The sequence below is a fragment of the Ictidomys tridecemlineatus genome, chromosome 7 (assembly GCF_052094955.1).
Source record: "Ictidomys tridecemlineatus isolate mIctTri1 chromosome 7, mIctTri1.hap1, whole genome shotgun sequence".
Classification (NCBI taxonomy): Eukaryota; Metazoa; Chordata; class Mammalia; order Rodentia; family Sciuridae; genus Ictidomys; species Ictidomys tridecemlineatus.
In genome coordinates, this window is record NC_135483.1 from 112,492,197 (window position 1) to 112,519,516 (window position 27,320).

A 27,320-nucleotide genomic window follows, 5' to 3' on the forward strand; every position below is an offset into this window, starting at 1 on the left:
ATTTAGGAAGAATTTTGTTGGTGAAAGAGGTTATATACACTTGGATTTTTTGTTTTTCCATGAAATTTTGTAATAGGGAATTGGAATAGAAAGAGAGCTATAGAAAAAGAACACATTTTCAGAAGTTGAAAAAATGTATAAAAGTAGTGTAATAGAAACTGTAGACTCTGATGTGGATTTTTCAACCAGCACAGAACACTTCAGCTAATGTGCAAATAATGACCATTAAAATGTAAGGCTCTTGTAGATGAGGCCTGAGGTCTATTGAGCAGGAGCTCATTTGAGTATGGCTTTCACAAGTGCCCTGGTAGAATACCAGTTCATCAATGTGATGCTTCTATTATTAGCTGTATATGGTAAATAGTTTGACATCATTTTTATAAATATTAGCTGTTAAGATAACATTAGGATTCTGTTTCTTTAAAATGGTAATTACATTTGCATTAACACATTGCTAATACTGAATACCTAGTGCCTTTTCTGTTGTGGTTTGAAAAATGATGTGGTGGAATCAAACTTTGCCTGGAGAATAGATTTTAAGGATATTTTTTTAAAAATTGCCAGGTGTAGTGCTATAGGCCTATAATCCCAACAACTCTGCAGGCAAGACAATCACAAGTTCAAGGCCAGCCTCAGTAAGTAAGCAAACCCCTCAACAACTTAGCAAGACTCTGTCTCAAAATTAAAAGACTTGCATGAGCTTAGTGGTAAAGCACTACTGGGTTTAGTCTGCAGTACCCAAAACAAAACCAAACACATGAAAACTACCATGGTCCCTGAAATAATTTTCTAGAAAGATATAAACCACACAACAAAAGGAGTTTCTTATGTTTAAAAACTACCCAACACAAGCACTTAAATATGTAGAATTTCATTTAAATAAGTCAGTCAACAATTTTTTATAAAGTATTTAACACTTCATTGTAGAAACATAGGCAAAATGACTATTATAACCAAAATGAAAAATACTGTTCAATTTAAAAAATGTACTTAAACAAGAACCTGAAAAAGTTTATGATATGCATAACATTGTTCAAGCAAAATTGCACTAGTATTACATAAATCAAGAGTTTATAAAGGCCTCAATATGGCAAAGTTTAGAAATAGGTAGTATGCATGCACATAGTACAACAAAAATCTCCTTATAAAACAGCAGTTTTTTTAATGCTTGTACAAAGGGATAAAGAGCAACCACAAACATATTTTTCATCTGTTAGGTTAATACATTATGACAGCTAAAAGTCAGTCATGTCTATCAGAGGAACAAAAAGCCCTCCACAACTTGTGAATAAATCTTTTGTGCCTTTAAAGATATTTGTATAAAAATGCTATCTTTTTTTATACACCTTAAATAAATTGTACTTGTTTAATCAAAGTTTGAGAACAAAGAAACAAACAAGTGAATGGGGTACATGTGTTTTATATAACTAAAAAGAAACCAGATTACCAGAGCAAATAGCAAATAGCATTTATACTCTCCACCTTTGATAATGGGTAGATAATTGTTCTATAACTCGGAAGAATATATTTTCAGTAGGGAAAATAAGGGATTAGTCATACTGTTTCTTGAAAATATTTACCGATTACTCTACACCAAAAGGGCTGTTTTACCTCTTCCTTTTGACTTAGCAAAAGAATGCATCCTCATAATTGAAATTCTGTCTTGTCAATTTGTGTGCTTATCTATTATTCTATAATGTTCATTGGGGTAAGGGGTGGGTTGGGCCAATCTTCCACAAAATGCACGTGATTGACTGGGAAGAAGCACATAACACATGAGTACCCGATGCCCTGTTGTGCTCTAGGCTGGCTATTCACCTCAGGATGGAGGGAGAACCAAAGGTCTTATCCCATAGCAAGTGTGATCTGTCCACTTCAGGTTATTTTTTTGTTATGCTCTACCACCTATATATAACTATTGTGTACAGGGTGTTTGCATTTAGTATATCACAGAGTCCACTAAATTTTGGAAAATGTAAATCATCTGTTTACATGCAAATTATTAATTTTATATATATTTTCATGTTTTCCCTCATCTACCACTTGGCAATCTAAGGCTAATTTCAAAGCAGGTGACACTGAACTTGTGAGGGTTATATATTTTCAGCAGTATCTGAATCAATCTTCATGGGCACAAAGAAGAGAGTTGTCCATTTAATCATTCTTCCATCAATTTTAACAAAAAAATAAAATGACATTGTATTACAGCTTTCAGACCATATAATGAAAAAGTGCAGAGTTTCTCTTTGTTAATTAAGTAGAACCCAAAAAGTTCATATAAAATAGATTGCTCATATTCACACTACAAAGGAATATGTTGTTTTTAATTTTTAACAAATTCAAAGGTGTGTCTTCATCAGCAGCATTGTTGTAAATTGTACTGTAGTGCAGTTCTTTTTCATAAAAATACCATACAAATGGTCAATCGATAGTCATCAGCAAAAAATAAAACCCAAAAAACTCAGAAAACAATTAACCAGGAAAAAGATAAAGGAAGAGGTAATGCTGATGCCAAAACAAGTATAATACTGTTGGAACATACAAAAGTAATCCTTATATTTTATACATTTATACAGCATATAAAAGGTATCACTGATTATGCCACTGTCTCTCTTATACCAATTTCTATTTTCTTTGGAAGCAGTTCTTTTCTTTCATCAACACTTCCTAAGGAATTTCGACAATTTTGCCCATCCATATACAATTTTGCATACACCGGGTTGGAGTAATTAGTAGGCTGAAGAAGAAAAAATAAATATAATATTATTATCAGTATTATTATCAGTTAACAACATCACTTATTTTGTAGTTTGTCAATGGTATAATATCTACATGTGATGCACTCAAGATAGTAAGTAGGACATATTTAAATGAAATTTTAAATTCTGCATTCATAGGTTTTAGTCTGCTTTAGCATGGTATTAGGTAAAAATAAAATTTTATGATTTTCAGGTAACTTGTGAAGCTAACGGGAGCTCTGATGTAAAACAAAAAGCCAGAAGAAATCATAGGGAAAGCTATGCTTACTAAAATTTTATTGTCAATGGTTAAAACGAATTGTGATGTTTTCAGGCCATATATCCCCTGTGACCTACCACCACTACCACTTATTGCTAATGCATACCCATCAATGGAAACTTAAGATGCGTAAACAAAAAGTCACCTAATTAGTTATATCTATAATTTTTCAATGTGAATTCAAATCAAGCATATAAAGACAAAAGTAAAGGAATACATCAGTGAACACTTCTGAAAAATGACAATATTCTTGCTTCAAGATCCTATATATATTCATCATTGGGCATGTCTTTGGGCTCATCTAAAGAATTGTGAAGTATGGTTATATTATGTGTTAGACATAAACATTTTGAGATAGAATTTGAAGCATGTAGCAGTGACCTCTTTCAGGTGGTAAACATATTCATCATTCATTGTTTAACAAATTGCAGCTTAACTTAAGAAAATGTTCTGTAGTTTTTGCTTTTATTGTTGTTTTGGTTCCATCTGTTTTTTCCAAAAGCATACATTAAGGCTTAGTTACAACAAGAAAACATAATTTTTGAGCCATGCAAAGGAGACAAACACCTTAGGTAATGAGAATGAAAAGCAGTTGATGTAAGAGAAGACAGAGAGCAATCTCATCCATAGAAATTCTGATATTATGTCTTATTCACTTTTTACATAAAATGAGCTATGTAATTTTAGAGTAGCTTTCTCTAAACATATTATCTAATTCAAAAAAATAAAAATGATTTCATTAGACCATCTCTGAATTTTCAATATGATGACATATTTGGAACTATATATTTATTTGCACATAAAATTTACTTATGTTAAGTAAAGCATTCTAATAAAAATGCTTAAAACTGAACAAATTTAAATAATTCAGTTTAAAATTCTTGCAAGAGATTCTTTTCTTTTTTCTTTTTTTTCTTCTTTGGTACCGGGTATTGAACTCAGGGCACTTGACCAGTGAGCCACATCCCCAGCCCTATTTTGTATTTTATTTAGAGACAGGGTCTCACTGAGTTGCTTAGCGCTTCACTTTTGCTGAGGCTGGCTTTGAACTCGTGATACTCCTGCCTCAGCCTCCCAAGCCACTGGGATTATAGGCATACGCCTCTGGGCCTGACTAGAGATTCTTTTCTAAGAACAACTAATACTGAAATACTCAAGTTCACTGTAAATGGTCTATAACACTTTCAAATCCAGTAGAAGAGATATTTCTGCTTAAGAACTTGCCTGGAATGATAACATGTTTTATATGTTATCTTGTATAGGCAGGACACATAATATAAACCTCTAATTTTTATGCTGTTTTGAAATCTCTAGTTAATTAAAAACTTAATTAAAGACAAGCTTCTATCCAAGTCAAGTAGTCATTCTGATTGTGAGGGATTCGGTAATGGAATGGATATGGAATAATGAATTTCTTCTCTCACCCCAGCAGTTAGTGGTCCTTTCAAATCAGAGTTTAGGTAGATGGGCGGCGCTGTGTGTGGAAGCTTGAAAGCACTGGGCCCTCCCCCTATATACCTGGCCTGTACATAAACAGAGAATTTTAGTTTCTCATCTAATATCATGGAACCACTTTTCATTGATACAAATCATGTTAAATCAGAAAAATAACATTAAAACCTTTTTAGCCCTGGGTCATGAGCAGTGTTTTCATGTTAGCTTTCACAGCTTAAGAAAGAAATATTAATCGAATTTTGCTTTATGGGTAGACATTTTTTATTATGTTCAGTTTACCGACAGACATGGTACTCATGCAGCAATATCCAGATAGTTCTATTGAAACTTATCTTCACCCAGGAAATACTATCTTTGCTAAGAACTCTGAAAAATGCACCAGCCTTTTCCATTTAAAATTCTGACACTAAGAAAAGTTTCGAGTTTTGACAGCTCATTCTGGACACTTGAATATCTGCTTCTAATTAAAGATTCATCATCAAGCTATATTTTTAAGGGAGAAATTTAAGTTTCACATTTCATACATCAAAACAAACATTTGTAGTTTTAGAAATCTGACTCTAGTTTGAAAGTGGATTAATTAGTAAATAAGCTTACTATGTCTACATGCAATGTGATTAACTTTAGATTTTCTTGGGTCTAAGAACAGAATTATACTGTTTCAGTCATATTTATAATATAGTACTTATGCTTATAAAAAACCCTAAAGGGGCATTTTTGAATATTCAAATATTAATGAATATGTATTTGTTAACTATCAATCTTAACAATGGATAAGTGGCTCTGGAAAATATTTCAAACATAAAACCAACTAAAAGTTGCGACTTAATTTTTTTTCCAGAATAGTTTCATTCAGAAAGTACTCAAAACAATTCTAATTGTCTATAGTCTGTCAATTTGAATTTGGATGAATCATACAGAAATTAATTATAATTTTTTAGAAAAGAAAATCTAATTAAAGATTGAGATGAATTTGGGGGTAAAACCAATAATTATTATTTTTTGGACTCTTCAAATTATTCTGTGGTAACTTCCATAGTCAGATCTATTTTATTCATTTTAGTTAAGTATTTCAGTTCTTTTGAGTATAAGGCATCACTGAACTGGAAATGTTAAACAGTTTCAAAATAACAAAAATGACATTGTACAAACATTTTCTTTGTAGTTAATTATATCATGCTTATACCAAGCTACTGCAACATAGTGATAATCTATGAAATTTGTTTCATTATTAAGGTTGCTTTGATGTGACCTTTTTTTTTTTATTATCGTCCCTATCTCTTAAGACTGTTCTATAGTTACCACTTAGATAACAATTCATACTTACATTCAAATATTAGGAGCCAGGTAGACTCAGCCTTCTCTAACAGATTCCATGCAATTTTGGTTAGTCATTCAGCAAATTGGTAAATAAATATTTATTGACTGTTAAGTGCTAAGTACATTAAAAATATATTTGAAGGGCACTGAAGCATAGTTTTATTCTCCTAGAGTAAAAATTTTTAAATGGGATACTAAAAAGCTGTTCTCTTTAAGTATACAGAATTGGATTAATTCTATCACTAGAAATAAAAACTGATGAGGGAAAATGAGAACTCTCCTTCATGAAACAAGTAAAAAGTATTTTAAATATGTTTAAAATAAGTCTCTTAACAGTTCATATTTTACTTATACTTCATTTATATTCCTAAGAAAAAAACAAAGAATCTCCAGAAGTATAATTTTTTAATGTCTTTCTTCTTCAGGGACAAATTATCAAATAATAATTTACACAGTATATATAGATTTTGAATTTCAAGTATATTTACTGGAACTAAGATTATCAGGATCTATTTCAAGAAAAAATCAGATGTAGGAGTTAGTTAATGATAAAATTATTTCTAATTAGGAAAACATCATTATAATGTTCTCTGAGAGTATAAATTTTAATCATGCAAAAAGGATTGACTGATATTAATTAAAATATTTGACCATCAATTTCTGGCTCAGACAATCTTATGAATTTGGAACCAGATTGAGTATATGAGACCCTATTCCACTACTTTAGGAATAGGTGTCATTACAAGTTTAAACTCATTTAGCTGTAGATTGGTCACTTTGATTATTGGTCACTTTGATTAAAAGTGTATTGTAGATAAAGTCTCTTTAACAAATCAGAAAATAAATAAATATTTAATAAATAAATAGACTAAGAAAATTAACATTAGCAAAATGGTTTAAAGAGTTTAACAAAGGAAATATTCTAAAATTGTCATTCAAAATATTCAGATAATTTAGTGAATCAAATCTTTGCAAATTTATCTGGATAATTGTATCAAGTGAGCTTATGGAAAGTAATAAGAAGTAACAGAAACCTTAAATAGATTATGACTGTTTAAGGAATATCTATTGATGATATGTTTCACATCAGTATGGATAAGATAGCAGATAGAGAAGTATTTTTCAAAAGTGATTGGATTACAAAGAAATTAAGAGACACAGCTTAGTGGTTCTCCAAGGATGCACTGTTGGAGATGAAATACTTGTTTTAACAATGAAGCATTATATTCTTTTTCTACTGAAAACAAATTAGCCAACAGTTTACACTAATATGTATATTTAGACATGCTAACACATCAGCATATTTCATTAGGATAATATTTTAAATGAATTGTACATCTTTATCAACTGAGTGAATAATTCTGTTCATTTTATTGTTAACTTGCATGCCTCAAGTGAATGCCGATCACACTGTACTTTTTAAAAAGAGGCTATCTCATTCAATTCTGTTATGACAATTTTAGATATTAAAAAAGATGAAATTCAAGACCATATAACAGAGCTGTGATTCAAGAAAGTTCATGCTCACTGTCCATTATTTTAAGCTGTATTACCTTTGTTGGATCAATCATAAAGCCAGGATCTAAAAGACCTCCATCGTTGTGGTCATGATCCACCTCATACATGTTATAAGATGGATTGCCAATTTCTACATTTATTCCTCCATTGATAATGGGTTGTCTTCTAATTGTTTTTGTCCTAGAATATGTGAACAGTAACATAAATGTGAATTATATAAATACCACAACTCAAGGTACATGAAATGATCATATTTATACATTTACTTATTTTAATTAAACTGATAGGACATTTATAAATTAAATGCATTTGAAATAAATTGAAAGATATTTGTCAAGTCTCTAACTATCACAAAACTCACACTTTGATTAATCATTTTCCAATCACTTTGATTTAATAAAAATATACTGGAAATAAGTTTCTCCTAAACAGCTAATGCCAATTTTTTCCCTTCAATCTGAAAACTATCCCTAAAAAAACACTGATGAAACTTTTGAAATAGACTATTTTAATCCCAAAATTATATGATAGAATCCTAACAACTCAAAAAAAAAATGACTCATCAGCTCTCAGTTCCTAGATTAAACCCCACAGACAGCTCATTCCTCCTGGCTCTGTATAACTGCACCTTCATGTCATTTGAAATAATGATACTTCCAGCCAAATATAAACTAAATAAATGCACTATGTTAATGAAATCCACAATTCATGACATACATATTTGCTATAATTCTGTTGAAATTACTAGTCATACACAGTAATATAATAAAATATACTTCAGAAGCCCCTGCTGTTTTAGGGAAAGAGTACTGAAATTTAAGGAGTATGACCTCTTGTTATTTTTGTTAGAATGGCTCCATTTATATATTCTATCAACATAATATGAGGGAAGATTTGAGTAAATTACAATCACATAAAATAGAGGGTTAATAGGATTTGTAAAATATAGGAAATTGTAGTTGGAATAACTAAATCATGTCATAAGAAATTTTAAAATACATATATATTTCTACAACTTTTTTGCATGATTTATTCATTGAATATTAATCTAGAACACCGAATCTTACCTTCTTTTTCTCTTACAAAGAACTAAACCAATTACTAAGGTGGTTATCAAAGTCACCAAAAGGACAAGAGGCACAATGATGGCAATGCTTCCTGGAAAATAAATGAAAGAGTAGATAAATAATTAAGTAAAATGAAGAAAGACTGACATAACGAAGAACTTTACTATGCCAAAACATTTTGTTATTGATATACTAAAAATAAAGGTCGACCCAGATTTGTATTCTAAGTTCATCATTATGTCACTAACATATTGCTTTCCTATCAAGCACATAGTTTTCATAGTTTTTTTATCAAACACAAAATTTCTGGGAATATTTCTTTAGATGCCTTTCATTTATATATTGCCTTTAAATACTTGGAGATTGGAGATGGTGACTTCTCTGACAGCCTGGGTTTACTGATTCCCACCACACACATTTACTTGCAATAATGCAAGGACATGCTGGTAACTACTTATAAATCAAATGTGACTGAATACACATTTACACAATTGCACTGGCCACATTCCCATCCTTAGTTTTGTTCTCTTAGCTATAAATAATTTCTGACTTTGAGTACAAGTGGAAAGTTTAATATTAGCCTGAAAAAGAAAAGCGAAAGTAAAGGTTGGATTTGGATGGACCTGAGCTTAAGTATCAGTTTTGCAAATTGTTGGAAAAAAGGCCTTGGGTTAGATTTTTATACTCTTCATGGCTCCTGTTCTTCACCAATAAACCAGGGACAAAAAGACTCATAGGCAGGGTTGTTTGATTTTTAAAAAGAGTGTGGGAAGCAGAGGATTCTCTTAAGTTCCAGTTGCTGAATAGTTTCATCAAAACACATTTTGTGGTTTTGTTGCTGATGTCAATTTTCCCATTCTTTTCGTGTATATAAGAATAGTTTTAGTCTTTATCACTACTAAAATGGATCTTCAAATGCTTTCCTTAGTTTATGCAGCTGAACTGAAGGTAAAAAGACAACTGAAAAACCTTTACTTGTCTTCCTAGGTTAGAAATAAGGGTGAACTATTATTATTGTTGTTGTTGTTGTTATTTTAGTCAGATATGTTAGTAGACAACCATATCTCTTAATGGTGTTACCAGAAGGAGGATCCACTCACAGTAATGTGTCACTTATGTCATGAAGAAAACTGAATGCAAGGGTTGCTTAATGACAGAAGTATTAAGTAGTTCCATTAGTAACTACATTTTTAGTAGGCAAATATTTATTCCCATGGAAAAAAAAGGGTTTTCATAAATATTGGGCTGATTCAGTCAAGTCATATTAATCAGTGGTTCACCTAAGTAATAAAGCAATCCAACAAAAAAAATAAAATTTAATATAGAAATCTGGAATGGCTGAGAAATGGAACATTAAGAATTATTATTAAGAATCTATTAACTACATGAATTTTTCTCTGCAAATGCATATACATGTAAAAGCACTGAGTAGAAGTTAATGGCTATATTATGAATAATAAACAGACACTTAAGGACTTTCATATAGAAGTATAGATGTGTTTTAATAGTTCTAGTAAGAGATGACCTGGATGAGATAATCCATGCTGAGGGCACTTACTAAAAGACAAAAGTCCTAATTAAGGAAATTTCGTATATAAGACAATTTTCTAAGTTGGAACAAGCAATTACTTGCCTAAAATAACCAAATAACAAGCTCTTGTATATAAGAAAAAATATGAGTCACTTCTTTAACTGTTTTTACATGTTACCAGAACTATACAACATAGTGAGTTTGATATTATAATACCGCTTTGGTTTTGGGAAAGTGAACTTCATACGAATATGTAATTTATTAGCAATTAATGAAAGCAGAGAATCTGGCACCTTAGATAGTAATTAACATTTGTTCACAAATTTTAAATATCAAAGAACAGCTTGGTTTCTTCATAAGCTATGACTTCAATTGATTGATCGTGACTGTATAAATATCTTCACTTCATTATTTATTCTTTTCTATTAAAATTTGTATAATCGATAGATGTGAAATATCTACCAATATTGGTTCTAAGCTATATAAATTTTCTTTTTGCCTATTGAAATGTTAAATAATTTAGAAAATTAGATTTTACTTTTCCCACGTAGTTACTGTCATTCCTATAAAGTAGAAAGCTATTAATTATGCATGCTAAAAACCAAAGGATTTCTTTTTTATTTTCCCACTACTGATGGCAGTTGTGATCCCATATATTACAGCTCTAAGAAGCTAGATTTCTGATATGTTTATGTAACCAATCAAGGTAACTGCATTCATGCTTAGTGCCAACAATAAATAATGCAAGGTATCAGTTTGCAAATTTTTTCTTGTAAAATATTTTATATTGATGGAAACAACTAGCAACTACAATTTTTTTTTAAAAAAATCATAAATGTGTATTTTTCCAAGTAGCAGATCTAGCCATAAATGTAAATATTGTATTATTAACAAAATCTATCCAGGCCTATTGCAAGTTATTTTTAGTAGTACATTACTGATGGATGATTATAAATTGATTAAAAACAAAATGGACTGTTTTTGTTAAGAGTAGAGGAATTGGCTCAGTAACTTTTTCATATAAAATAAAATGAGAATTCCTTTGCAACATGGTTCTGAAGCCTCATTATGCATCATGTTTTCATTAAAAGCATGAACCACATTACCATGTTGCTATGGAGGAGAGTTTCCTTCCTAGGAGAGGTGGATAACAGACTGGAGCCAGGCTACTTCTGTTCAAAGCCTACTAGCAACATAAACTTGGGCAAGTACTTATCTTTGTCTCAGGTTACTCAGCCATAAAATGGATGTCATCAACAGTATTTCAAAATGGTATAAATAGGATTATGTCAATAATAGACAGTACTACATACATTTATAATGAATAATGTAAAATGTGTATTTCCCATAGTACCCTGTTCATGCCTGTATTTTATGTTTTTCACAATTATTACATATATATATATGTGTGTGTGTGTGTGTGTGTGTGTGTGTGTGTATGCACATTTAATATTTTTAATTGTATATGGACACAATACCTTTATTTTATTTATTTATTTTTATGTGGTGCTGAGGTTCGTACCCAGTGCCTCACACATGCTAGGCAAGTGCTCTATCGATGAACTAAAACCCCAGTCTGGTACTGGTATATTTTAAGCTCTTTGAGGGCATGGTCAGTTTGCTTCTCTTTGTTCTGCAGATCACACAGTTCTAAGTATGTCCTGGGATCTATGTATTTGATTTTCACTTAGTAAATTTATCTTAAGTGCTTGTTATGGCCCATACACTAATGTGTATTCTCCTTTCTCAGAAGATACAAATGAACTTCCTTTTATACTGCTTGTTATCATGGGATGGCAAAGAAATAGATTTATTCCACACCAGAAATACTACTCTATGGAAGCTAAGCACTGCCCTGGGACCTTAAAGGATGTACACCAACATGATGTGGATGTAGGAGAACAGTGTGTCTGTGAGACCTGAGGGAAGAGTCCTCTTCAGTTCCCTGAAGACAGTACAAAACCTGGGGGATTAACATTAATGAAGAGCAAATAGGCTGGTATGTAGAATGCATAGTGCTAGAGAATAGGTGGAGAATACCATATAGTCGGGGTAGAGAAAACCAGGTGAGGCTGTGAAGAATGGTAAGCCACATAAATGAGCTGGTCATGTGTACTTCTAGAAAAAAACCATTCTGCTCACCTCAATCTTCCCTGGCCAGGCTTGATCTTTGCTACATTTGTTTGTTTCCTTCACAATTGTTTATTAATTTGTACATTTTCTTATTTGCTTCCTCTCTTTATTGCTGTCTATCCCACTAGAATCTCCGCTTCATGAGAAAAGGCCTCATCTGCCTTTTGCAATCATCTATCTCTGGGGTCAAGTATAGTTCTTGGCACTTGGTAGAAATTTGATAAACATCTGCTTTGGGAGAATTAGGGCAAAAGCATTGTTGTGTTGCTTTTTCAGTTCAATCCTTTTATTTGCTAATTTGTGGTTCCTAATGTCATACAGACAGTTTATTTTTCCTTATTAAAACATGGTAGTGTAGAAAAGATAAAGATGAAGAAAGAAAAGAAAAACAATGACTCCCTGACAGGTATCACATCTCTACTATAAACTGCAGCATCTCTACAGTACTGGCCCATAGAATGTTGAGTATATTTTTATCTTCTTTAATTTTAGAAGATACCAGAAGTGGCACAATTCAAACTTTGAGCATCCGGTCTCTGAAAACTTTATGTGAATTTCAAATAGGGGTATGTAATGAATATTTTATCAAACTTGAGTTTAGAACTCTTCAAAGTATCTTCAGAAGAGTCAAACTAGCTTTTTCAAGTAGAACCTAAGCACAAAGCCCTGGGATAATAATCTGCCTAATTACACAGGCTGATTTTCAGATACTTTAAACATCAAGGGCCAGAAAACACCTGTACCACTACTCCAAGATAATTAAGAAAACTGTGCATGAATTAGAAAGGTAAATCTCCATGCTAATTGACAGTAGTTGGGTGAACAAAGGCAGTATATTCTTGACTATGCTGAGGTCCAATGATTATGAGATATTCAACTTAAATGGAAATGCAGATTTGAAAACACAGTCTTAAAATATAAATCTTATTGACTTGATTTCCTATGACTTACGCTCATGTTTGAGGAATGTTTGGCAACCATTCAAAATAACTGATTTCACCTGAGAGAATACAAGTAAATCTCATACTATAACAAGGATTAGTTTATCTATTTCCTCCTTTCAATTCTATTAAGGCAAATTTCTTTAAGCAAAAAATGTCTGATGATAACACCTTCAAATAGAGTCATTATCTGATCAACTTTGTTCTAGTCTGTGATAATTTGACATTTACGTAGCTAATAGCCCTTTCAATGTGCATTGATACTTCCATTAAATTTAATGACTTTAAATCAGTGATGGAAGAAAGAGCCACAGAATCTTTGGGAACAAGGTTACAACTGCTTGCAAATCCTCCCTTTTGTTATGCTTTATTTAAGAACTGTTGCCTGTAATGAGGGTGGTTCTTGCCCATAATTGGAGACACGATTCCCCAATAAAACATCTGAAGCATCCTTCTTTGAACCATTTTCCAGACAATTCTCCCTTTTCGGATGGACCTTATATTAAATTTAGAAAATTCAACAGACATCCTATTCTATTTTCTTCTACTTTTTGAGAATTTTATCAACATTGAAATTAATTTTGACTTTCTAAAATATAAAGGTTGAAGCACCTAAACTTCAAAATCCCAATTTATAAATTCAATGTATATTATAGGTTGGTAACTTCAAGTACATTTTTTATTTTTAAAAAAAGCTCTTAATGATTGTTGAGCTTTGCAAATAGTTTACAAAATCACATTTAAATAACTATGCCTCCAAAATTTTTACTAGTAATATTGGTTTGAGCCATAAGATCTTGGGAAGAAAAAAGAGGAAGTACTTTCTTTTAATTTACCTCATGTGTGTCAAATTCAAAAGTCATATTTGGCCACATCTAATATTTTATGAAACAATTCTTCAAACCCTATTGCTCTAGTCCTACAATTATATGCCCATAGCTTCCCTAAGGGCTGCTCACTTCCCTGACCTAATGATGGCAAACAAATTCCAAGCTAAATACAAAATGCTCCATGAAAAGATCAGAGGTAAGGGTTACTCACCTCTTCAAATTAAAATATTCACAACCAGAATATTTATTCTAGACCTTTATGTCATGTTTAAAAGATGGTCATGATTAAAAGCCAAATTAATCTGTGAATGATGCAAGTTTGGACAATGTTGCTTGAAGAATTTCAAGTAATGATAGAAACTATTTTGCAAACAGAGACAACAAATAGGTATATCAGCAAACACTGGAACCTCCGTTTAGGATACAAAAATCATGTCCTTTGGGAGTTTCTTAGTATCTTTATTTTTCCAAAAAACATGTATTTTTTTTCATTTATTTTTATGCATTCTGTGTCTCCATCCAGTAAAAAAAAAACTAGTAAAAAAATGCTGATGTAAATGTTGATCAGTCAGGAATATTATTTTTCCTTCTGAAGAGTGTACTCATTTGGTGCACACTACAAATTATTTGAATTCTTTCCACTTATGGTCAAATTAATAAAAATATGTATGAATTGAGAAGTTTTTCTTCGGACTTCTCTTTTAAAATTTTTCATAACAGCTTTTAAAAAAGTCAGAAAATAAATAATGACACATAATGCTAATGGCAATAAACCTGCCCCCAAATTATAGCTGCACAAAACAGGATTGGAAAAATGTTGACACACACACATTTTTTTTTTGACAGTGAATTGAACATTGCATTTAATTTTGTTTAAATTAATTTACATTAAAATGAATGATATTGGATTCAGTTACTGGGAAACTTTTGAGTACATCTGTATCAACATGGTTTATGGATTTACTTTTCTATTCCTCATTTTATGTAATCTACACACTGATCAAGTATCTAGCCAATATCATTTCAGAACATAATTTTTATAAAAATTATGACTGTGATATTTTATATCCTTTTTCATACTCAGAAACCTGGTGATATATATTTTAATACATTTTAACACAACTACTTTAAAGACAAAATAAATGCAATAAGTCATCATTAATTGCTTGATAATTTATGTCTCTTTAAACTAATCAATCCAGTCTGGTTTTTCAACAACACATTGAAATGCATTTCAAGAGTATACACTTTGCTCTAATTAAACATAATCACTTTTCTTCCTTAAGCATTCTCATATCCATTGTGGTATTTGCAGCCTTTGTAGCTGATGAACATTTTTTTAAGAAAAGTCAATGCTAGTTTGCAGATGTGTATCATGAAAACTGCCTTAAAACACTCACAAATGCTGAATCCTGCAACCAGAGGAGAACTCAGAGCCTCATCCATGAAGATTTTCCATGAAGATTTTCTAAGTGTCCATTCCCTCAATAATGGCATTACACACACACACACACACACACACACACACACACACACACACACACACACAAACACACACACACATATATACACATGTATGTAGATATAATTTCTATACTAGGTAGATCACAGAGGATATTATTCTGAAGAACTTACTTGTGCTGATATGATCAGATTTGCTGCTTTTGGGGGCTGGCCTCTCACACTGTGTGCCTGACCAATTGGTGGAGCATCTACAAAGATCAGAACAAGAATAACAAAAGATTAGTAAATAGAAAACCCAGGGGCCTGTTAATATAGAAACTACAAATGAAATAACATAGCAGCCAGTCATCACATATTAATAAATTTTAGATAGAGGTTTCTGCATATTGTCAGTATGCTGAGGGTAAGTCCAATTATATATCATTTGTTGAAAGACCTTTTAAAATTTAGATTCATAGCCATTTCTCTTCATTGTTCAACTTAAAATGGCACACTTAATAGCAATATTGAAGTCATGCTAAAAATTGGAGATTAAGAATTTCTGAACATTGAGAGTAGTTAGAAAAATTGTATCTGTATAATAAGCAAATCCTTCTTTATAAGTTTCTATGATTTCCTTTTCTGGTTATCTAAAGCCCAAGGTGGAGATAACTACCAGGTGCAAATGGTAATCTGTTCTCAGAGTTCAGGTTGCAGAATGTTTTTCCTAACCAGAGACTGGAAATTATAGCGCCTTTCCTTTTTTAAATTATATTTCTATTAGTATGAAGCCAAGAGAATCTGTTCAAGTTTTTATTGACAAAAGTAATTTTCCCCATGTAGGTACCATGAGATTATTATGAAAAGTCTAGCAGAGGATACAGATAATAGTTCTGTTAAAAATTAATTTTTTAAACATAAATCATAATTATATAATTAGGTGGTTGCATCAAAATAAATGCTGGAACAGTTTTAGTTGTGCTTATACAATGTATATTGGCTAACACAGCTGCCTCTATGAATCTGTCAGAGGAAATCCACAGAGAAACAATTTAATTGGCCTCACTTCTTATTTAAAATGACTGTCAAATGCTACCATATCCAGAATAGTTGTACACAATAAAAGAACAGCTTCCAGAACCATTCCAAGTGGGTCTTTCTGGGCGCAGTGGGCCAAACTAAATAACTGCAATTTCAAGGTTTCTGTCAATTCTGTCACAGCCAATTCAGATAGTTGAAGCTATTTTATAAACTAGGTTTCTATTATGCCATGTGCATTATTTGTGATTTTTGTAAAAGCATCATTGGCTGTCATAAAACATGGGTAAATTCCATAAAATCATTATACTGACAAACTCAAATCATGGACACAGAAATGTGTTTCAAAAAAGCAATGTATTACCTTCAGCATAATTGACAAGAATATCCTGTCCAAGAGTATAGTTATTTGATTAATAATGATAAATTATAAAATTATGAGCATGAAGAATGATTTAAATGAAAATTAACATTATTATTTATATTATGATTCCAGCCATCACTCATGCATTAGTCCAACTTTTTGTTCAGTTACCTTATATAAAGCTTACATATAATTTTCTATATATCACAATCATAAAAACCATATTCTAAGTAAATCATTAAAATAGTTAAATAATTTAAAAACAGGATCTGTTACACTATATCATTGAAGTGGGGTAATGTAATGAGCACATTTTCATATAAGTAGGATAAAGTAGACAATGAATAAAATATTTGACTATTATTTTTTTCCATTTGTGTTTTTTTTGTAGGCAAATTATTTAGAAAAAATATTCCAATTTTTCACAGATTCTAATTCTCAAGAATCCATAGGTAATTCACAGTAAGTTGTTTAGGAACACTTTGTCAACACATTCTTGGAATAAATGCTGATGATTGTAAAATTCTTTTGGTTTAATTGTAGCTTTATATCTGTCAAATCTTCCTAATAGACCACTGAAAATGTTTTATATGCTCCAATGAAAAAAATAATAGTGATTATACAGTAATTTAATTATATGGCTGATTATACAAGTCTGAACGCAATTATATACTTATTTATTAAAATACCAAAAATTTGCTCTTTACATTACCTCATTAAAAAAAAAAAAGCCAAAGTAAATTGGGATTCATCTTAAAGAAATGACCTGAGAAATTTGTTTTTGTGCTAATACAGATAAGAACCTCTGGGGCTCATCATTACACTGACATGCTTTGAAGTCAGAAGGTAGAATTGCTTAGGAATTGGAGGATTAAATACTAATTGATCCAATTTTGCTCTAACTTGACTATCACGCGTATTTTAAATGCTTTAGGAAATTATGAGAAAATATACCTCTAGAGCTAGATACTGGCAAATAGGGATTACTAAATAAAGAGGATAAGGATAGTGTGATTCTTATTGTATACTCTGGAATTATTTAAGTAAGATAGATAGCATTTATCAACAATATAGTATGATTTCTTAATTTATATGTGGCTTGAAACCCCCCCACACAAAGACACTTTCTAGTGGTCACAAACCTCTTCTCTTTTAAATTATAGGAGTGCATTTAAATTCCCATTCCTCAGGGAATGTTTTACTTATTTCATACTGGAAATAATTCTTGAAGACTGCATTGGGAAATAATTAATTTTAATAGTTATACATCTTAATCAGCTGATGATCACCTTGCGATTCTCCCTCTACTACTTATAAAATGTTTTATGACCAAAGATAAAATAAGATATGTTCCACTGTTCTGCATTTGTTCCAGTCTTAAAAAGTAATCACTTTTGAGATATTAAATCAAATAGAAATCATTATTCTTGTTTCCTACCTGACAAAATTACAACTTAAAGCATTTGCTGCTCCACAAGTTTTTCTTCCAATGGTTGATTTAAGACCAAGTATTTTTATCATCTTTATAGAAATTCATAAATCTTCATATTTAAGTAGACTACAATGATCAAAGCCATTAATGGCAGAGCATTTAAGAAATGGAACGTGTGCAGATCATCAAAATTTCCTGTCCAATTCCTCACTGAATTATTTGCATAATCATGCTCACTATAATTTCTCTGGCATTCGCTCTCTCATTTTCATTATTCCTCAAGAAAAATTCATAATGCATGCTCTGGTCATCTTTCAACCTGCCCTGTTGCAATCCATTGCTCCCTGTAACTCATCTAGAAACAGTTACCTGTAAGTTAGTTCTGCATGGCTTTCCCAAGAAATCCTTCAGTTCAGGGTATTTTATGGTGTTTGTAATCATCACAAACACATGTGTATTATTCATTTTAAAAATATTTGACAGTTGTTTCCTGCTTCCCTTTAGCTTAAAAAAATCAGATTTATCCTATCACAACAGCACTAGAAGTTTTTATAATTTCACGAATTTTAACTAAATATTGTTAGACAGATACAGATTCTCGATTATTTAACCAATCATTTGTCCTTCTTTCTCACTGTTCCTAGCAGCTTTGTGTAGCAACTTAGTCCCCTGATGAATGGTTGTTGATTTAGCATTCTGTGACTTCTTTATTCTTTCCTAAGCTATAGACATTGAGCAAAAAGATTATTTGTTATTCTTTTAATTCCACAATAACTGTATATATAAAATGCTCTTAACTATAATATATTTTGTGATGTTTGCTTTATGTTCTAAGCTAGAATAATGGTCATCAAATTGAAAATTTTGTTAAAAGTTCATATTCTGGGGTCTCACACATGAGTGATTTCAGTAAGCATATTGAAATTGTGGTCCAGAATCCATATTATACAGAGGTAAACTGATGCACTAATTCACAAACTGTACTTTAAGAAATACTTGACATAAATACTATACTCCCACATACTTTATACTTGTACCAAATATTATTCAATTTTAATTATTAGTATGAGAATAATAATATGTATTCCAACATTGCTCTAAAGATTCAATAACCTAGCTAGAAGTTCTTTAGACAGTATCTGGCAAACTAAATGGTTTATTTAGTTATTTATTTTTCATACTTAATTCTCACCTGAATGTGACTATATAAAACACATAGTTAATTTGTCATGCCCTGTAGTTCTTATAATTATTATGAAGCTACTGTATTTTTGTTTCAATTATAATTTTCTACAGCTTACAAGAACACTGTGTATAAAGGTAATAGTATAAAACATTACAAGAAAGCATCATAAACACTTTTAAAATATCAAAATAAGCTAGGCTTATCTAACAGAATAAAATATAATCTTTAAAATGAAAGTTATTATGTTTAATAGCACAAATGTAAGACATATAATTAATCTGTCCAAAATAATGATAGCCCTGAAGTAGTACAGTGATAATTACAGAGAACCGAAATCAGATGTAAAATACTGAATATGTACTAAAATCTTTAGGTATTATCTTTCATAGTAACAATGATCAATTATATCAACTGATCCTGTCATGTTGCAGAAATGTTGTTTAGAGTCACCCAGTTTGGTAAGACTTCTAAACAAAATAATGAGAATAATATCTGCTTTCTCTTTTCATCAAATTTAAAGGTCATGGAACTCTTCTGATCATATTGAAATTCAAAGGTTAACCTTAAAGCAATTTTAAATTGAATTTTTCCTCTCATATATATGTGTGAGGTTGCCCTTATTAACCATGATGATAGAAGTACTCCAAAAGAAAAATATTTTAATATACCTTTCTCTATCTTCACATAGGAAAAAAAATGACACAATGGGATTTAAGAAGCCTTGGAAAAATGATGTATGGTGTTATTCATATCTCAATACTTCTAAATCTCATTCAAAAAATTTAAAATATGATAACTTGTTATGATGTTACCAGATTCATGCAAAAACATTTTCACATATTGAAAAAATATTAGAACAATCACTTAAAACCTTAATTTTATTAGGGTTTCAAATTTCACTTCTTTGGTGTCGAGTACATGATACTTCTGACTTAGAAGCTCTAACCTCTACATACTTCTCTTGCAGTCACTAGCACTGCAAAATTCAAAATATGTCCTTGCATTATGGATAGATATTTACATATTTATTCAACTAATTTTATTTTAACACTATTTTTCATCTGTGATTGTTTCATAATATCCTTAGGTAAAATCATTTGTTGTATAAATATGGATTCTTAATTTGTTAATATTTTTCAAATATTTCTCACAAATTTTCATCTCCAATCTTGCATAAGGTTCAATTAAGATTTGCTGAACTTTGAGTCATATTCTAGGGTGGATACTTTTCATATATTAATATACCTATATTCAACATCTACAATAACCCTATAAGAAGGAATTTATTCACCATATGAAATAAGGAGATAAGTGCATGTTCAATTAATTTACTTAAACAAGTAAAACTGGGTAAGTGGTAGGAAAAAAAAATGTGAGGTTATATCATAATCCTTTTAATTCAATGTCGGCAGAATAGGAAGACATGATTTTCTTTATTCCCTTATTCAGGACAATATGAGGCTTTTAATAAAAGAGTCAAAATATTACTTGGCTGAATGCAAATATAATATGTTTTTGAGTAGTAAGATTTTAACAATTAGAACATTGTCTCAGACCTGTGAACCCACAATGCCGGGTAATCTGCCTCTGGCAGTGGCTATGAGAGATATATTATTGAAAGGTACTAATATCTTTCTAGAAATTAACTTCACATTTTTGGAGTGATTCCAAGATACTAATATATCTTTAAAGAGCCATCATTTAAAAAAATCATCTAAAATGTAAAAAGAAGTATAACCTTTATGATAACCCATATTAAATTTCCACAGTTTACATATGTCTTATTTGATGTTTTAAAATAAACTGCTTGGTACTATAATTACTACTTACTCCATACTATTCTTAACCCAAATTTGACTCTTACTTTTTCCATGGATTGACATTACTCTGAATTGTCTTATTCAAAGAGCCAACGTTAGTGTCTTAAATTTATTTATATGTGATGTATGAGTGCACTTGATTCAATTATATAATTATGTATTATAGTAGCTAATTTTAAAATAATAGACTACATCTTTAAGTGTTAATTGGTACTGACGGGATTAAGGCAAATTATTCCTATGTTAATAATATGAAGATTTGGTCAGAATGTTCTTGATTTCAGAGAAGTAAAATAAAATATGGCAAAGTATAAAAAGGTAATGATTCATACAATAATATCATACTAATGATTATTTTAAGAAAGATAAATGTTAATGAAACATTCCAATTGAGGTGACCATCAAAAAGGTAAAATTAATAAAATGGATTAAAGTGATTTTTCAGAAGTAAGGCAAAATATTACAGAAAGAATGAAATGTGGTTTACCACAAAATTATCCACAAATTTGTTAAGTTAGAAATGTTTAAACCTAGAATTCTTTGCAGTCCACTTGTGTGGCAATGACCACTAACATTAAATGATGATGGAATAATTAGAAAAGAAATGAAATCCCTAACAATGGAAAACTTTTACCATTTATATATTATCCAGGAAGTTTTACTGAAAGCAGATCAGAAAGATATTTTTAGAATGAGTAGGCTAATTCTACTTAAATGAATATATTACATGGATCAAGTTAAATGGAAAAGGAACAATAATAAAATTAATATTAAGTAATATGGTGGATATAATTGAAGACATAAAAGTGGGCCATTACATTAGAAACAGTGGTTACAATTATATAGCTAAAGGTGGGAAGGAAAACTGAATGTATGCAGCAAGAGCAGTGGAGAGCTCCCAAGGTGAATATCTAATTCCAACACTGGTTTTGGAGAGGGAAAACCTTTGTGCTCAGTGATAAAGCAACTAGCTTGCTATCTGAATATTTTATATTTAGCACAAAGTCAGAGTAAGCAATAAATCATTTTGTATGAAAACCTTCTTTCTTAATTCTTTGAATGTCCAGGGTATGAGTGATAATACCTGAAATTATTATGGGAGTGTGTGGCTTGTCCAATGATAGTTATTGAAGATTATGCAAAGTGTGTTGATCTTATACAAGGAGCATTAGGATGTCAAGAGACCTTATTACAAAGCTTTGAGTGTAAATGTCACTGTAAGTAAATATATGACTCTAATTCTGTAAAAGTATTCAATTCACTTTTAGTGACAGTGCCATTTTTTTTCTTTTTTAGTGACAGATGTTAGTTATTTGTTATATCTAAATCACTGAAAAATTAATTCAATGCACAAAGGTCTATCTCCCTTTTGCTACTTCAACACATACCTTCTTCTAATTATAAGATTTCTTGATGATCCCTACAAATCTACCAAAAGGTAACACCAAAGATTTTCAGACTGATTTGTGATTGATAAAGGGGCCTGTGTTAGTGTAAATTTCACCTTCCCAATGAGAATCATTTAGCCATGAACATAATGTAAGAATTGTACTTTCAATTTTTTTTTTTTTTTCAGTTTTGAGATACGGTCTCAGTAAATTGCTTGGGGCCTTGCTAAGTTGTTGAGGCTGGCTTTGAACATGCAATTCTCCTGCCTCAGCTTCCCAAGTCACAGGGATTACAGGAGTGTGCTACCTTGCTATGCCAAAATATTTTTTCAAATGACTTTAATTGTTTAAAAAATTCTAAAACTATAAAAAATTGTATATACATACATATTTATCTATCTCTCTCCATATATGTACACACACACACACACGTATATGGTAGATCAAGATAAAATAAAATAAGCAAGATTTGCTATTAACCATTTAAAAATTAATAGATTTAACAAATTGGTCCATCTTACAGAATTGTAAATTAGTCACAAAACACAGATTTAACATTTATAGTAGCATGCTAGAGACAGACAAACATTAAAGTTTATGACAAAAGATTCTCATTAACACACATATCTTTTTTATTCCAAGTGTTGGACTGCTTTTCTTAGACTCAAGGAGAGAGGGTTTATGTTGGCCTAAAAATTGATTCATAAAATAGATATGAATTTCTTGAATAAATCTAAAGTGCTATAAAATATTTCAGTAGTATTTTACAAGAGAAAAAAACTGCAATTTCGGGTCACTTATGAATATTACTACATATTTGATCAACATTCACAAATACCCAGAATTTTATCTTTTTGTGTTTCCCTATATATGAATTTATAAATGTATAAAGATACATTTTCCTGTAATTATGCTTGACTATGACTTACTTAAAGGTAGATATATCTATTATTTACCTGTGGAATCCCTCATTTTTTAATAGTATCCAATACATAGTACACACACACACACACACACACACACACGTATGCTGTATTTTATATATTTATATATATATATATATATATATGCGCCATGTTGACAAAATGAATGAATGACTACATGAAGTTGTGGAAGAGGGATATTTGAACACTTATGAATACACATACATACATACTCAAATGTCATATACATGTGCTGTGCCTTAGTTTGTTAATTATATATAGAAATATTCACAGGAACATGCTTGCAGCTAGTTACCAATAAAGGATATCTTTATGAAAGGGAGATTACTACATTATGGGAAACATTTTACACATAAGACACTAAATTCTTTTAAATGTTATTCCTTCCTTTTTTCCTTCATTAATTTATTCATTAAATCTTCATTCTAGTAATTTTGGCATAAATAAATTTTATTCATTCAGTGACAGAAATTGTGTCCCATTCAGTTCTTGTCAGAAGGAGGCAGTAATTTAAGAAAATTATTTTTAAATGACAAAAAAAATCAGTTCTAGGGGCTGGGGATGTGGCTCAAGTGGTAGCGCGCTCGCCTGGCATGCATGCGGCCCGGGTTCGATCCTCAGCACCACATACCAACAAAGATGTTGTGTCCGCCGAGAACTAAAAAATAAATATTAAAAATTCTCTCTCTCTCTCTCACTCTCTCTCCTCTCTCTTTAAAAAAAAATCAGTTCTAAAATTGTTTGTATATAAATATTGTGATATGGAAATCAGGTCCAAAATTTAATTTAAGTTCATCAATTAATTTAAATAATTATTTGAAATAAAGTCCCAATATGTGTGACCTATATGGAATGTGTGAGTTTTAGAATTAGGCCCTTGTTGAAATGCAGGCTCTTCTTTTCAAAAATGATCTTCAAGTAACCCATACCATTTCAAGTTTCTCAGTTTCAATATTTTACAGGAAAACATAATTTCCTGGTTAATCATGAATTGCTCACACCATTTAACCATATTTTCCTCTTTACATGTACATACTTTATTTTCTATTTTCCATTTTTACTTTCCTATTTTATGTGGTTTTCTTTTACTACTTCATGTATTTCTTTTCCTACTTCTTCCTTTATTTGATATTTTTCCCTTTTGTAATGCAAGTTGAAAATTATAAATGCAATTTTTTAAATACATTGGTTTTTATGATAAATATAAAATTTTTATGTCATCTGAGTCTGAGATAAGTAAATAAATGGATATTATTTAATATTAGGAATGTTAAATGTAAAGATTATAGTTGAAATACTAGCATCAGGATAATTACAATTTCTGGTTTGCATTTCCAATGGAAGAAACATTAGCTAAGTTTCTCTACACTTTCAACATGATGATTCTTTCTGCTACTGTATAGTGCAAAAAAGGAGAAATAAAAAATTTCCCTAATTGAAGACAAATATACAAGTTCTTTTTGTTTTTGTTGTTCTGTGTATTTATTTTTATTTTATTTTTTGGTACTGGTGAGTGAATCCAGGGTCACTTAACCACAAGCCACATCCCTAGCACTTGTATTTATTTAGAGACAGGGTCTCACTGAGTTACATAGGACCTTGCTAAGTTACTGAGGCTGGCTCTCAACTCTCCACCCTCCTGCCTCAGCCAGAGCCATTGAGATTACAGATGCATGTAAGGAATTCTTAAATGAATATGGCTAGTTAAACATATAAATTTAATTTTTTATGAGAACTATACAAAGTAAAGTTGGATCAAGTGTGAGGTTAAAGGTTGACTGACCCAATTTTATTGACCTATTCAAACATAAAACATGAGCAAGAAATAAACACTGCTATAAACATCTGAAATTTGTTATTGTATGGTAAAACTGTGAAATCTAAGGAAAACACTCTAAAAGAAAAGAGAGTGGTTACAGAAGTAACAGTTACACAAGGAAAATAATATATTATTGTATTATGCTTGGTTTCTTTGGTTATTGTATTGATTTGTTATAGTTGTACTGTGTCTTGACTAGTATAGTTTTACTCTGTTTAGTTTCTTTATCTATTGATCTACTGACTATATGAAAAGTCAAGAGTATGTCTCAAATCATTGGAAATTAAAATAACTACATCAAAATTGCATCTAAATGCTACCAGTATATAGTTTTTAAAATTTACTTTTGACAGAGACATAAAAGCGTAAGTCATACATTTTAATGACATAATGTGTTATTTTAATACTTGCATATTTTATGTAGTTATTGCATCAGGTTAAACAGAAATCTTAAACTGATCATTTCTTGATGAGGAAAACTTTCAAAGTCCTTTCTTCTAGGTTTTTGCAATATACAGCACATTATTGTTATCTATAGTACGTGTAATAATTGGTTGTGATAGTTGTCCTCTCAAAGCACAAACTGGAGTTTAAACTTGAACAGATAAATATAGTATCTCTGCTCCTATTTTCCCCATGACATGATAGCACGGCAAAAACTAGAACAAGCTACAACCTGTTACCTGGGATTGTGAAGGATAGATATCGATGTGACATTTTTTTCTTGGCCCTCACTGCTCCAAAAGGCATGCACATTTTATATTTTGTGCTTTGAAAATATGCCAAGGGGCAGAAAGCAAATAAGGAACATGCAATGACCTGACTCTTGAAATGTAGACACCACAGGCTGCTAAAGTTGAATTTCTCAACTGTCCCCTGCTGAAAACTTGCTATCGTTTGAAATCACTCATGACAATCTCCTAAGACTCTTCTCAACTGTGCTGTATGGGGCCACAAGGTCACTGCTCTGTGTGTAAGAGTGTTAGTCAGCCTGACAGCAGGACCAGTGAAGAGTATACCCTGAAGTCTCCTTTCTGCAAGACCCATATTTTGAGAAATCAAGACCTTAATTAGTCATCCAAATACAGAGAAATCATTTCTACGTTTTAAAATTTGTGACAAGAGCAGAACTCATTATCTTCCTTCTAAAGGCTTACCAATGGTTTCTCCGCTACCTGTTCATTTCCTTCTCTATTTTCACCATAGGGACTTAGAACACATGCTGAATTTTTAGTAAAATAATTAGATTGAGACAGACACAAATCCAAATAAAATGACAAAGTGCCCATTTCAGATCAATCTTTCAGTGACTGTTTCTTCCATACTTGCCTATCCACTGTCCTTCTGCATTTAAAAAAATCTACTTTGAAACTGTTTATAAAGCTAGTTTCTGTGCATGTTTAGAGTCACTGATGGTGACACCAGGCCTATTCTTTCTCTGTTCTCTCAATATAATCTGATCAGGCTTTATTAATTGCAGTTTCCCTTCTAGTCATTTTCTGTCACTGTCTTTGCACTGCTAACGTTTTGTGTTTTTGTTTTTCTTTTTTCTTTTTTTTGGTACAGGAGATGGAACCCACAAGTGCTCTATCACTGCACTAAATCCCAGCCCTTTTTAATTTTTATTGTGAGAGAGAGTCATGCTAATTTGTTCAGGCTGGTCTCAAACAGGTATGTATTACTGGGCCCAGCTCTGCTGATCTTCTTTTAAATGGAAAACAATAGCTTGTTTTCACTAATAATAACTTTTTTAAAAGTCTCAATTTATTTTTCATCTTCAGATTTCTAAAATTTCAAATTATACCAGGTTCTGATCATTTCATGACTGGTCTATTGCAATGACTTCAAGATTTTATTTTTTAAAAATCTATTTACTATGTTGAAGAAAATATTCTGCATGATTTATATATGTAAAAGGGGAAATAAACTATTAACAATTCCATATTAAGATTAGAAAAAGTGTCACAGAGGACAAAAAGCAAACAAAAACTATCATCCTGTGGCAGTAAGTCTTGTATACTCTTTTTGTTTTGTGCCAGAGCCATTCCTTTTTGAAAATTCTTTGTCATCTTT

The 27,320-nt window shown here is 31.0% G+C and overlaps 1 protein-coding gene across 3 annotated transcripts in view; it reads right to left on the minus strand.

The window, feature by feature from the left end:
• Window positions 1-855: 855 nt before the first annotated feature.
• The window catches only part of Lrp1b (LDL receptor related protein 1B), a 1,779,935-nt gene continuing 1,753,470 nt past the window's right edge, over window positions 856-27,320 (minus strand). For 2 of the 3 annotated variants that reach the window (XM_078017328.1, XM_078017330.1), the window contains 5 exons: window positions 15,449-15,525; window positions 8,379-8,469; window positions 7,347-7,491; window positions 4,443-4,541; window positions 856-2,737 (listed from right to left, as the gene is read on the minus strand). In XM_078017328.1, coding sequence (XP_077873454.1) covers window positions 2,597-2,737; window positions 4,443-4,541; window positions 7,347-7,491; window positions 8,379-8,469; window positions 15,449-15,525 — 553 coding nt within the window. In that variant the 3' untranslated portion in view covers window positions 856-2,596. The remainder of the gene's footprint in view (window positions 2,738-4,442; window positions 4,542-7,346; window positions 7,492-8,378; window positions 8,470-15,448; window positions 15,526-27,320) is intronic. The other variant, XM_078017329.1, reaches the window with a different exon arrangement.